This window comes from Orycteropus afer, unplaced genomic scaffold (genome assembly GCF_000298275.1).
Source record: "Orycteropus afer afer isolate SDZICR_OR568_19922 unplaced genomic scaffold, OryAfe1.0 scaffold00290, whole genome shotgun sequence".
In the NCBI taxonomy this organism is placed as follows: Eukaryota; Metazoa; Chordata; class Mammalia; order Tubulidentata; family Orycteropodidae; genus Orycteropus; species Orycteropus afer.
Window position 1 is genome coordinate 4,074,266 of NW_006921877.1, and position 14,578 is coordinate 4,088,843.

The 14,578-nt window shown below is 41.2% G+C and overlaps 1 protein-coding gene across 1 annotated transcript in view; it reads left to right on the forward strand.

The window, feature by feature from the left end:
• The first annotated feature begins 1,396 nt into the window (after nucleotides 1–1,396).
• LOC103205621 (myomegalin) overlaps nucleotides 1,397–14,578 on the forward strand; it is a 21,995-nt gene continuing 8,813 nt past the window's right edge. Inside the window, 4 exon segments of the mRNA XM_007950993.2 lie at nucleotides 1,397–1,518; nucleotides 7,627–7,862; nucleotides 9,479–9,530; nucleotides 13,892–14,079. Coding sequence (XP_007949184.2) covers nucleotides 1,397–1,518; nucleotides 7,627–7,862; nucleotides 9,479–9,530; nucleotides 13,892–14,079 — 598 coding nt within the window.

Here is a 14,578-nt window from a genome sequence, read left to right on the forward strand (position 1 = left end):
TTGGTCAATGACATGAGACAAAGTATATGTAAACTGCTGTATGAAAAGTGAATTTACTCTGTAAATCTTCACCCAAATCCTAAAAAAAAAAAAAAAAAAGGGTGAGAATGGGGGCTGAAGAGTTCCTAAATAAGAAAAGTCAAAATCACTAGAGGTTAAAATTTTTTATTTAGGAAAAGCCATAAGAATTGTTTTCATTGAGACTATCTTCAAGAAGATAAAAGGTGTTGAGAAAATATTGTTGTCTTGATATCCAAAGGCAAGAGTAAACAAAGACAAATGTGTTAGTCTTTAGACAAACAAATGTTTAGAAATTGACTGGTCAGAAAAATCAGAAACAGGGTACACAGATACTAAAACTGTCTGCTGAGAGAGGTGGTCTCCATTGATAGAGATGTCCACGGAAAAACAGGCAGCCTTGTGTTGAGTACGGTAGGCTAACAGAAGGCAGGGCTTCCTCAGGTTGTCCTGGAAGAAGTGCAGCTGGAATGCTCCTTGGAGGAGAAAATGGCCAGACTTCATCTCACCTGCTTTGGTCATGTTGTCAGAAGGGACCATTCCTTGGAGAGGGATATCATATTTGGTAAAGTGGAGGGTCAAAAAAAAGAGGAAGGCCCTCAACGAGACGGATCAACACAGTGGCTGCAACAATGGGCTCAGGTATAGCAGGGATCATGAGGCTGGCACAGGTCCGGGCAGTGTTTTCATTCTGTTGTACATAGGGTCTCTATAAGTTGGAGACAACTCAACAGCACCTAACAACAACAACAACAACATTCTAATTCTGTGATTGTGACTGGAGACCTGGCAGTCTGAGTCCTTCTTATGGCACTCTTGTTGGTGTTCAGACCATAGTCAGTGACTTGGGATTTGTGCTCTGGCAACTCAAGTTTTGTTTCTGCCATCTGACACTCAAACCTTGAAGGTGATGAAAAAGGCCCCTTCTGAAAGAACTCTCAGGGAACTGGATCTCAATTGTAACAAAAAATACTCATTCCTCAGCCCTATTTACACCCCAATTGCTTTCATTTGTGTTTATTTCATTGTTTTTTTTTTTTTTTTCTTCTAAATGCCCCTGAACTCTCCTCTTCCTCTTCATAGAAACATCTCTGCCTATTTGCTGCACCTGTCCTCCAACCCAAAGTCCTCATTGCGAGGAGGTACTCTTCAAGGGGGCACATTGTAGGCTTGACTCTTTTCTTCTCCTTAGAATCTATGCTTGTGATTATTTTGCTCCTATGAGATCCCTTTAGTAATATAAATTCTTTAAACCATCATTCTGTTTCAATTCCTCTAGGGAGTTTTGGAGAAAAGCCTGGCCATTGTGGACACCCAGATGTAGATCTTTTCCATTCTTCCTTTCAAAGGAGGCAGTGAGAGGGTTCTTCATGAGAAAATGGTCTAAGTGAAGGCTGAGATGCATCAGCCTTTAGAGAAGAAAGGGCCTGCTGATAAGAGACTGAATGAGCAGAAGACACAGCCCAAGCAAGTAGGATTCTCCTCTGTGTTCCAGAGTGGGTAAGAGACGCCTTGCTTAGAGACGGCCACTGACGGAAGTGCTGTCACAGGAGCCTTCAGGGTCTGTGTCTAGACTCTGTACCTTAATTTTAAGACTTCCTCTTAAAATATTCCTGGAAATCCTTTAGTTTTCTCTTTAAAATATCTCTTAAAGACCTTTATATACTTACTATTCATTTTTATAATAAATTACTTCATATTATTCGGAGTAATTTGGTTTTAGGAGCTCTAGTGGCATAATGCCTAAGGCATTTGACTGCTAACCAGAAGGGTGGTGGTTCAAACCCCCAGCCACTCCTCGGAAGGGAAGTTGGGCAATCTACTTCTGTAGTGATACTGCCTCAGAAGCCCAAGGAGGGGTGACTATGAGTCAGATCCCTCTTGATGGCAGGGTGTTATTCATCGTCATTGTCCTCAGTTTGGTTTTATTCTAACATTGCAAATAAGGCTATGCATATTTGCATAGAAGATTCTATCTTCTGTGTTATCAGCACTTCTCAAGGTTGAACACTTAAATCAGAGTTCCCTCATGATACCTTCATGTGGTTACACTGTGAGTTTGAATATAGAACCAAACAGCCACCTTATTCTTGCCCAGCGTGTCTTAACCAAGTTTACATGAAACAGAATTTGTATTGAGAGCTTAAATCCAGCAAACAATTTTCTCATGATTCCAGGTAAAAATGACTTACATTTAGAGTGATCAATATCAACATTTTTAATGTATTTGCAGAGTGAATGTAAGCTTTGTGAATTGAGAGCCCAGGATTCTAAAGTTATTTTTGCCAAAGGCTATTATGCAACTTTGATCAAATGACTCTGCCTCTTTGGGCCTGAGTGTTGTCTGCTTTGAAATGAGGAAATGAGACTAGTAGCCTCTGAGGTTATTTTAGCTCTGACATTATTCTCTGAGCCACTGAAATTTAACTGGAGCCTATTAGGCAGTGACCTGATAGAGCATGGAGAAGAATTTGAGGTGTACAAAGCTGTAGCCAAACCAACAGGCAAGTAAGTGATCAGATTTAGTAACTAGCTCACAGAAAAGTATATAATGAATTAACTCCATATTATCTGAAGGCCTTCAAAAAGCTGTTGGAAAACAGCCATTGAAGATAGCCTGAAAAATCTACTGAACAATCTATTTGGCAATTTTGTAAGCTGATTTTAAAAATCAAGCTTACCAAAACTGCTCAGATTCTAGTAACAAATAATTGCTTAATACCATGAAAAAATGTTTAACAGAAATGTGAATGAAGTATGGGGTGGTTTCAAAGGTTCAAGAGAAATTCTATGCTGCCTGAGAGATAACTTGTCCTGATCTCCACTTTGGCTTCTTCCAACACTTGGGTGACCTCCGCCAGATGAGCAACTCTAGACCTCAGGCAAATTTCAGCTTCTCAGAAAGCAACCAGCATCTGTGCTTGCTGCTGGCACAATACAGACCAAACCAAAAACCAAACCCACTGCCATCAAGTCGATTCCGACTCATAGTGACCCCCATTGGGTTTCCAAGGCAGTAAATCTTTACAGAAGTAGATTGCCCAGTCTTCCTTCCACAGAGTGGCTGGTCGATTTGATCCACCAACCTTCTGGTTAGAAGTCAGCTGCCTTAGTCACAGTGCTACCCGCACTCCTTACAATATAGACAGCACTGCCAAAATCTCCAAGAGAACTGATGACATCAGGAGTAATGGTTGTGCTCTAGAATAACACAGATTTCAAATTGGTCTTATGAATTTACCATTACCATGGTAATGAGCGATAATTTGTCTTCTCTTTGATAAGTTAAACACTTTATGGACTGCTGTACTCATCCCAACATTAAAATAAATTTCAATACTTATCATAATTCTAGAAAGATGAAATAGGTATTTTACCATCCATTTATAGGTGGAGAAACTGAGGTACAAAGTAGTAAAGTGACATTCCTGTGTTTGCAGTGGGAGGGAAGAGTGTATTGGGGCTAAAATTCAGATCTGTTGATTCCTGCTATAGACACTTAACTTCTTTTCCTCTCTTAGGGACAAGATGAATGACTATTCTCTCTTCTACTCTTCTTTATAACAAATGGTAGTTTTTTTGGACAGGATGTCATGTAATTCTAAATTAGTTCAGATCATTTTAAACTCTTTTGAACCCATAGGGCAAAGCAATTGCTAGTTAGCTACACTACATGATACAGAAGTGATAGTATGCAGTGGTTAAATCAAAGGACCATTAAGATGCTGGTTGCCAATTGAGCTTTGCTTATCTATAGCAAAGATACAGATAGGTCATTCTAGTGAGAGAAAAATTCTACTGCCTGGAGCAAGTGGTCTCTTCTCTCACATGAGTTCAAAGAAGTAATTTTTCCCTCAATGGATATCACCTTCCCCTGCCTGATATGGGCCAGAGAAAATGCTGAGATTGAGGGCATTTCAAGAAACTCTAGAAAAAGCAGAAAATCTCTCTTAGTTATCTAATGTTACAAAGCATTTCCAAACTTACTGGCTTAATACAACAAAAATTCTTAGCTCCTAGCCAGTATATTGACAGAGAACTTCCAGAAATGCAAGCTGGATTCAGAAAAGGATGTGGAACAAGGGATATCATTGCTGATGTCAGATGGATCTTGGCTGAAAGCAAAGAATACCAGAAAGATGTTTACTTGTGTTTTATTGACTATGCAAAGGTATTCTATTGTGTGAATCATAACAAATTATGGATAACTTTGAGAAGAATGGGAATTCCAGAACACTTAATTGTGCTCATGAGGAACATTTACATGGACCAGAAAGCTGTCATTCGAACAGAACAAGGGGATAGTGCATGGTTTAAAATCAGGAAAGGAGTGTATCAGGGTTGTAGTCTGTCACCATACTTATTTAATCTGTATGCTGAACAAGTAATGCAAGAAGCTGGATTATATGAAGAAGAACATGGCATCAGGATTGGAGGAAGACCCATTAACAACCTGCGATATGCAGATGACACAACTTTGCTTGCTGAAAGTGAAGATGACTTGAAGCACTTACTGATGAAGATTAAAGACTACAGTCTCCTGTATGTATTACATCTCAACATAAAGAAAACAAAAATTCTCACAACTGGACCAATAAGCAACATTATGATGAATGGAGAAAAGATTGAAGTTGTCAAAGATTTCCTATTACTTGCTTCCACAATCAACACCAATGGAAGCAGCAATCAAGACATCAGACGTCATAATGCATTGGGAAAATCTGCTGCAAAAGACCTCTTTCAAGTGCTGAAGAGCAAAGACGTCTCCTTGAAGACGAAGGTGTGCCTAACTCAAGCCATGGTATTTTCAATCACTTCTTATGTGTGTGAGAGCTGGACAATGAATAAAGAAGGCCAAAGAAGAGTTGACGTTTTTGAGTTGTGGTGTTGGAAAAGAATGCTAAGGGTACCATAGACTGCTAAAAGGACTAACAGATCTGTCCTCAAAGAAGTACAGCCAGAATGCTCCTTGGAAGTGAGAATGGCCAGACTTTGTCTCACCTACTTTGGTCATGTTGTCAGGAGGGACCATTCCCTGGAGAGAGAGATCATGCTTGCTAAAGTGGAAGGTCAACGAAGAAGGGGAAGCCCCTCAGTGAAATGGATTGACACAATGGCTGCAATGATGTGCTCAGGTATAGCAAGGATCATGAGGCTGGCACAGAAGTGGGCAGTGTTTAGTTCTGCTGTGTCACTATAAGTTGGTGATGACTCGACGGCACCTAACAACAGCAAGATGTAGATTTATATCTATAATGTATAAATGGATAGATGCAGATATAGATAAAACCAAACTCACTGCCATCCAATTGGCTCTGATTCATAGCAACCCCTACTGGGTTTCCAAGATGGTAAATCTTCATGGAAGTATCGCCCACCCTTCCTTCTCTGGAGTGCCTGGCAGGTTTGAACCATTAACCTTCTGGTTAATAGTCAAATGCCTCAGGCACTATACCACCAGAGGTCCTTGTTGTGGTTGTTGTTGTTATGTGTCCTTGAGTCAGACCTGACACATAGCGACCCCTCCTTGGGTTTCTGAGGCGCTATCATTACGGAAGTAGATTGCCCAACCTTCCTTCTGAGGAGTGGCTTGTGGGTTTGAACTGCCAGCCTTTTGTTTAGCAGTCAAGTACCTTAGGCACTATGCTACTAGAGCTTCTCCAGAGCTCCTTACAGATGTAGATATATATGATATATATGAGTTCACAGCTTAGCTCTGTGGTAGTTAAGGTTGTTGTCAACTTGACAGGGCCTGGTTGAGTGGGCAGCTGGATACAGTTACTCCCCATGGTAAGATTGGTAATTAACTCCATGGATAAGCTGAGTAGCTACTTTAGGGGATGTGGACCGCTTCCAGTATATAAGAAGCAACCTAGAGGAAGGTCTCCAGCTTATGGCACTCTTGAATCCTACATGTAGCTGAGTCATTGTTCATTAGCCTGCCATGTTGTCTACCAATCTTGGGACCCTTAAGGGACTTGAATCAATGGCCTGCCATGCAGTTTGGTAATATCGGGACTGTGCCTTGTTATTTGTTGACCTTGGGTTTGTCAGCCTCAGCAGTCAGCAGCTGCCTGAGTGAAGAAAAGCCTCCAGCTTCTGTGGGCCGGGAGCAAGAGGTAGAGCTGAAGCTGGTTTTCACCCAGCCCCTAGAGCCTGGCACTTTGAACTCAGACTTCTAGCCTCCCAAACTGTAAGAGAATAAACTCCTCTTTGTTAAAGCTATCCCATTTGTGGTACATTCCTATCAGAGCAGCACTAAGTAACCAAAAGAAGCTCCAACTGCAATCCAATACCACACAAAGTTCATGCTAACTTTCCTCATTTCCATAGTTTACCTTCCTTTTCTGTCAGTGAAAAAACTCCTGTTATTTTGTTTTTTATTAACTTTTTATTGCAAGTTGGGTGAAAGTTTGCAGAATAAATTGGTTTTCTATTCAACAACTCGCACACATTTTGTGTTGTGACATTGATTACAATCCCCACAATGTAACACTACTACTCTTCCCACTTCCTCCTGTGGTTAGTGTTTCCCTTTGTCCTTCTTTCCTATCCCTTCCTGGCTTTCAAGCTTTACCCCTGGGCAAAGGCTGCCCTTTTGACCTCTTATGTTTGATTGTTGTAAGAAGTGCATACCTTCCTGATGTTATTGTTCACCTCATAGGCCCATCTTTGTTTGGCTGAAAGTTGAAACTCCCATTATTTTTCCAGTAGAGCTCCTTTATTTACTTACATGCTCGTAAAATGCTAGTAGTAATTATATCATCAGAACCTGTCAAAATTCAGGGGTGGTAATGACCAGGATCATACTAAAGCTGATTCTTATGAAGTAGGGGTCAGGTATATCTCCAGTCTCCAATCTTTTAAACAATTCTGACACCAGCAGTTTCTCCCACAACCCTCTCTACTTCTCCTCTAGGTTTGACAATAGGTTGCAATGGCCACACAGAACTCACAGATTATACTTACAGTTAAATGGTTTATTAAAGAGCAGAGTACAACTCAGGATCAGGAAGCACGTAAGCAAAGCATCCCTTCTTCAGTGCAGGACAGCTCTTCTCATGTAAGCCTCTTCTCCACCTCATCAGGAAAAGACCTCCTCTTGGCCTGCCATCTGTTGCCCCAGGCTCTGCTGCTAAGCCTCTTTCAGCCTGTCACCATCTTCAGTGTTACAGTCCTTGACCTGTGTTACAGTTCTTTTAAGAGCTCCTTCCTCTCTGCTTCTTCTTTCTTCCTTTTGCTTCCTCCTGCCACTTCTCTTTTTCTTTCTGTCTGAAAAATCTCTGTAGGTTTGGCTGCTTATATACACAATATATACAAGCTCCTCATTGATTTCAAGCCATGATCCTCCCACCAAGGCCATGAACTGACCAATTGCCTCTTTGATAGGCCACAGACACTTCACTTGCATAGTAGGCTACAGACATTTCATTTGCATAATCTATTGACCAATCTCTGCAAGGTGCATACGAATCACAGAGGGGCCTGCAGCTCAGGACCAGGCAAAAAGTATCAAACCAAGTTGGTTACAACTTATCCCAAAAATGTAACAAACCCTCTGGGGTAGAAAACTAGAAAAATCTCTCTTCCTCTTCTTTCCCATTTCAGGAAATATCATTCCTTAATTCAAGATCAGGCTCGAGAATTGACCCACCTATGGCAGAAGATGAGGATTGGGAGAGCTGTCTGTTCCCTTCTCATCCAGCATGTCAAGAACACAGTAAGAATCTTTGAGGAGCTACTCAGCAGCAATAACATTGACCACTACACAGAGCAGCACTTTCGTGAGCAGCTGACCAAGGGAAGGCAGCTGGCAGAGACTCTTGCCAGCAAATTCAGCACTGGTGAGTTGTTCACGCGGCTTGGGGAGACCTTCAGTCTCCCTCCCAAAGCTGGAACCCCTGGCCCCATCCACAAGTGACTTTCCAACCTAGCATCCTACTTTGTAATCACCTCATTGGGGTCATGATAGAGTGGAGCATGCCATGATGATCATCAACTTCTCCTGTAAACTATGGATGGTAGGGCAGGAGACAACACTGGAAGTGATGGCATTCATTTGAAGCTAACTGGTAGAAAGAGGGGTGAACAGGAACAGCTTGTTGTGAGACTTGAATTAGAAATCTACAAACCCGTGTTCTAGCCTGGATGTGGTCATTTACCAGCTCTGGACAGATAAATATTTCTTTTGATCTTTTTCTTCACCTATTAAACTAGGTCAAAGAATTCTAGCCCCTAAAGATTTCGTAGTTGTTCTAAGAATCAAATATACAACATCAATAAGTGTGCTTCAAAAAAATGATAAAAGAATTATGCTGATTTTGGCATGATGTAGGCCTGTGTATGTTAGTATCTGGTCTTGCTAGGTGTTGTCGAGTCAATTTTGACTCATAGTGACCCCATGTGACAGAATAGAACTACTCCTTAGAATTTTCTAATTTGTAATCTCTATATGAGCAGATCACCAGGCATTTCTCCCACAGAGAATCACCAGGTATTTCTCCCACTCTGAGGGGGGTGAAGCCACTAACCTTTTGGTTAGTAGCAACTTCCTAACCATTGCACCAATATTGTTGTTGTTGTTAGATGCCGTTGAGTCGTGTCTGACTCACAGTGACCTTACATACAACAGAACAAAACACTACCTGATTCTGCACCATCCTCATGCTCCCTACTATACCCGAGCCCATCATTACAGCCACTGTGTCAATCCATCTCATTGAGGCCTTCCCCTTTTTCACTGATCCCCCACTTTACCAAGCATGATATCCTTCTCCAGAGAATGGTCCCTTCTGATGACATGACAATAGTAGGTGAGCACTACTAGGGGTCCTTTAAAGTACCTAGTAGTTGGAATATTACCATATTTTTACAAAAATAGTGCACACATTATACTTTTTTTGTTGTTTTTGCAAACCACTGCAACCCTGTCCAGTGTTAGTTTCTTATGTGCACTATGCACTGTTATATGCACGTGCTCATTATTTATGTGGATGCATTATATGCAAAAAATTATGGTATTTCAGGAGCCTTTGATATAGAACTTTACCTGAAAGCACCAGACAGCACATATAGTAGAGACAGGAATAGGTTCTGCACAAAAACTATGACAGTTCTGGAAAACAGTCTTGTTGCAGGACTTGGAAGCACTAGTTGGAGTGGACCAGAGGTCACTGGACAAGTGTTCCATGATCTATGGGGACAAAATTTTTTTAAACTTTTTTCTCTGACTCAGGGAAGAGGAAGCAGAGATGGTGATATTTCTGGTAGGCTCAGGAAAGTCTGCCAGATAAGTTCTCGAAAGACTAACCTGAGATTTCCTGGGAAAATTCAGAGTATCCTGGACTCAAGCATTAAGTAATCACATCTCTGATCCCAGACAGAACCCAATGTTTGCTTGTAATTCATGAAATGAGACCTACTTCCACTATGACTGGTCTTTTCTGAGTTTGATTTTCAGATGACTGTGCAAGTAAGAAGACTGAAGCAGGGCAGGAGCTCCAGACTCTCTGGTAATGCTAAATTTTCAGGGATTTTCTGAGATGTAATTTGGTGAAGGATTCAAAACTGTTATGGGTTGAATTGTGTTCCCCCCACCCCCACCCCAAATATGTGTGGTATATCCTGGTAGCAGAGTGCCTGAGGCATTTGACTGCTAACCAGAAGGTTGAAGGTTCAAACCCACCAGCCACTCCACAGAAGGAAGACTGGGCAATCTACTTCTGTAAAGATTTACCACCTGGGAAACCCAAAGGAGGTTGCTATAAGTTGGAATTGACTTGATGGCAGTGAGTTTGGGGTTTTTTTTTTGTTTTGGTATACCTATTCTCACTGCCATCAAGTCTGATCTGACTCACAGCGACCCCTCCTTGAGTTTCCGAGGTGATATCACTAATGGAAGTAGATTGCCCAATCTTCCTTCCAAGGAGTGGCTGGTGGGTTTGAACTGCCAGTCTTCTGGTTAGCAGTCAAGTGCCTTAGGCACTATAGTCTGCCCGTATTGAGGAGCTCTGGTGGTGCAGTAGTTAAAATAGTTAGCTGCTAACCAAAAGGATGGTGATTTGAACCCACCTGCCATTCCACAGAAGAAAGATAAGGCAATTTGCTTCCATAAAGACTTAACATCCTAGGAAGCCCTTTGGGGCAGCTGTACTTTGCCCTTTAGGGTCACTATGAGTCAGAATCATGGTAGCGGGTTTGGTTTTGGGTTTGGTTATGCCTGTAGTTATAACTCCATTATAACAAAGAATGGATTTTCCTTATTATGTTAACAAGGCCGGATTAGTGTACAGTATGTTTTAAATCAATCTCTTTTGACATATAAAAGAGATTAAGTGAACAAACAAACAAGCAACAGAAATGGAAGAAGAGAGATGCCAAACCACATGAGGATCACCCAGGAACACAGACTCAAAAACAAAGGAAAGAAAGAAAAAGACAAAGGTCTTCCTACAGGGCTGGCAGAGGGAGAGAAAGCCTTCCGCTAGAGCCAGCACCCTGAATTTGGACTTCTATCCTCCTAAACTGCAAGAAAATAATTTCTGTTTGTTAACTCATTTGTGCTATTTCTGTTATAGCAGTACTAGATTACTAAGATAAGAAGCAAGGACTGGAAGATCAAAGGAACAGGAAAAAATACCCTCACATTCAGTAAAACACAAACAGGTTATTGTACTGTTTTTTAATCTATCAAACCATTGTGTCCTTAGGGACCAGAGGATTTAATTTCCGATTTTTTAAATTTCTCATTCTTTTGGTTCATATCTTTACATTAATTCACCAACTTAATAACCTAACCTAAATGTGAACTATCCAGGTCTTAGTAATTTCTGGAACTCATAGGGATCACCTCTGCTTCCATCTGGTGGTTTAAATGCCAGAATGAGTATGTATCAGGTTTATCCAAGGGTGGCCCAAGGAGTGCTGGCAGGTGTTAAATAGCTACAAATTTTCTTGCCAAAAAAAGAGCAAGAGTGAGTTTACTGACCCAGCAGTTGCATTCCTAGGTACATGCCTGTGCTGGGTGGATCTGTGGCCCTCAAAATATGGGTTAACTGGGTGGGGTCATGATTCTCCGTGGTTTGGCAGTTATGTAATGGTGTAATATAACAGTGATGTAATGATTCCCCGTGATGTGATGGGTTAATTGATAGGTGCCTTCAAGTTGCCTTAGCCTCATAGTGACCCTGTGTATAGCAGAATGAAACACTGCCCAGTCCTGTGCCATCTTTACAATCCTTGCAATGCTCAAGCCCATCATTGCAGCCACTGTGTCAATACATCTCATTAAGGATCTCCCCTTTTTTTTGCTGACCATCTACTTTTCCAAGCATGATATTCTTCTCCAGTATTGACCCCTTCTGACAACATGACCAAAATGGGTAAAAGTCAGGCCATTTTTGCTTCTAAGGAGCATCTGGCTGGACTTCTTCTAGGACAGATTTGTTCATTCTTTTGGCAGTCCATGGTATTTTCAGTATTCTTTACCAATATCATAACTCAAAGTATCAACTCTTCTTCAGTCTTCTTTACTCATTGTCCAACTTTCACATGCATATGAGGTGATTAAAAATACTATAGCTTGGATTAGGAACACCTTAGTCTTCAAAGTGATATCTTTGCTCCTTAACACTTTAAAGAGGTCTTTTGCTGCAGATTTGCCCAGTTCAATATGAAGTCTGATTTCTCGACTACTGCTTCTATGGGTATTGATTGTGGGTCCAAGTTAAGATGAAATTGCTAACAACATCAATCTTTTCTTCACTTATCATGATGTTGCTTATTGGTCCAGTTGCGAGGATTTTTGTTTTCTTTATGTTGATGTGTAATCCACACTGATGACTGTAGTCTTTGATCTTCTTCAGTAAGTACTTCAACTTATCTTCACTTTGGCAGGGAAGGATGTGTCATCTGCATATTGCAGGTTTTTAATGAGTTTTCCTCCAATCCTGATGCCACATTCTTCTTCATATAATCCAGCTTCTTGGATTATTTGCTCAGCATACAGATTGAATAAGTATGGTGAAAGGATACAACGCTGATGCATACCCTTACTGATTTTAAAACATGTAGTATCCCCTTGTTGTATTAGAAATGACAGCCTCTTTTGTCTGAGTACAGGTTCCTCATGAGCACAATTAAGTGTTCTGGAATTTCCATTCTTTGCAATGTTATCCATAATTTGTTATGATTCACACAGTTTAACATCTTTGCATATTCAACAAAGCACAGGTAAGTATCTTTCTGGTATTCTTGGTTTCAGCCAAGATCCATCTGATATCAGCAGTGATATCCCTTATTCCATATCCTCTTCTGAATCTAGCTGGAATTTCTGGAAATCCCCTGTCAATATACTGCTGTAACTGTTTTTAAATTATTTTCAGCAAAATTTTGCATGTGATGTTGATGGTATCTGATAATTTCCACATTTTGTTGCATCACCTTTCTTTGGGATGGTCATAAGCATTGATCTCTTTCAGTCAGTTGGCCAGGTAGCTGTCTTCCAAATTTCTTGGCACAGGTGAGTAAGCGCTTCCAGCACTACATCCGTTTGTTGAAACATCTCAATAGATATTCCCATAAAGATGGGATGCAACACTCTTACTCCCATCACAGCCCTGATCTTATGTAAGGGGAGTTTCCAGGAGTGTGGCCTACAGCACCTTTTATCTTGGAAGAGACAAAAGAAGAGAGAAGTGAGCAGAGAGAGGGGGACCTACTATGACCAAGAAAGAAGAGCTGAGGGGGAAGCACATCCTTTGGAGCTAGGGTCCCTGAGCTGTGACCCTCCTAGGATCAAGAGATGCAGAAAAAGAAAATCTCCTGAAGCCAGCACTCTGAAATTTGATTTCTAGCCTCCTAAACTGTGAGAGAATGAATTTTTGTTTGTTGTAGCCATTCACTTGTGGTATTTCTGTTATAGCAGCACTAGAGAACTAAGACAATGGCAAAAAAGCAAAGATGCAAATAGACACATATATTACCAGTATTCACTATAGCAAAATTCACAACAGCCAAAAGATAGAAACAACTTAAATGTCCATCAACATCAGAATGGATGAACAAAATTCAGTACATACATACAATGGAATGGTACTCAGTCATAAAGAGAAATGAACTCCGGATACATGCTACAACATGAACGAACTTTGAAAACATGCTGAGTAACATAAGTCAATCACATAAATATCATATGATCTCACGTATATGAAATAACAAGAATAGGCAAATGTATAGAAACCAAAACTTATTAGTTAGTAGTTGCCAGGAATGGGAGGGAGGAGGAAAGAGGGAGTCATTGTTTAGATTTTCTGTTTAGGATGATGGGAAATTTCACAACTGTTACGGGTGGTGGTTGCACAGCATGATTAATATAATTGATATCACTGAATTGTACACCTGAAATATGTCGAATTGGCAAGTGTTGTGTTATATGTATTTTTACAACAACAACAACAAAAGTCTTGACAGCAACTAATGACAATAACATACTTAAAGGAAGTGTGTCTCTGCAAGGCACCCAGGAAGCTACATTGCCTCAAGAGCTGGCTTTAAATGGACCATTACAAATATTATTTAACTAATTGTGTTCACAGAGTGAGTTGAAATCTTATAGGTTCTGGATGTCTTGCGAATGAATCATGAGTGTTATTTGAAGGCTCTGAAAAGTCTTCTTTCTTCCTCAGGAACAAACAGTCCTCTTTACTGTCCTACTCGGACTTTCCTCTGACTCTTTGTCCCCAAACAGAAATGGATTGTTTGGCTTCTTCTCTGATGGGACTGCTTGGCTTCTGGGGCTTCTATGAGCTATGAAAACAGTATAGCTGTGGCATCCAGTTGACCTTTAGTTTTCCTTCTGTCCTTATCCCACCAGCATCTTAAGGAAGATGCATAAAATGGATAAAGTGATTGGAGTCCCAGAGACCACACAGGATGCCTCATCCCAGACCTGGCCCCAGGTCTTCTCCAACAGCCATGGCCAGTCTGCTATTCATAGCCCTCCCAATAGCACCTTCTCACTATTTGAGGAACAGGAAGTGCACCCTGCTGTGGATGTAGCCAGTGAGTATAGTATCTACATGTTGTTATTTGCCATCGAGTCGGCCCCAACTCCTAGAGACCCCTCCTTGGGTTTCCGAGGCAGTTATCACTACAGAAGTAGGATTGCCCAACCTTCCTTCCGAGGAGTGGCCGGTGGGTTTGAACCGCCAGCCTCCTGGTTAGCAGTCAAGTGCCTTGGCACTATGCTACCAGAGCTCCCGAGTATCTACATAGCTCACACCTTTGTTTAGGCCCAGAAGAGTGTTAGCAGCCAGGCCCTGTTGATCCAATGTGATGTGTCTGGTTGGGCACAAATCTGGGACTCAGTGCTGAGCACAGGCCACAGGGCTGTTGGGTAGCTATTCTCCATTCCTAGTCCCATGTGTAATTGGTCACCAGATCCTGTTTTTTTAATTCATCAGACACATACATGGTGCTGGACTGGGGAGGGGACAAGTTGGAAAGAGGAGGGGGGAAACACTCTTCATCAGTGCAACATAGTAATGCCATCTTTTTTTTT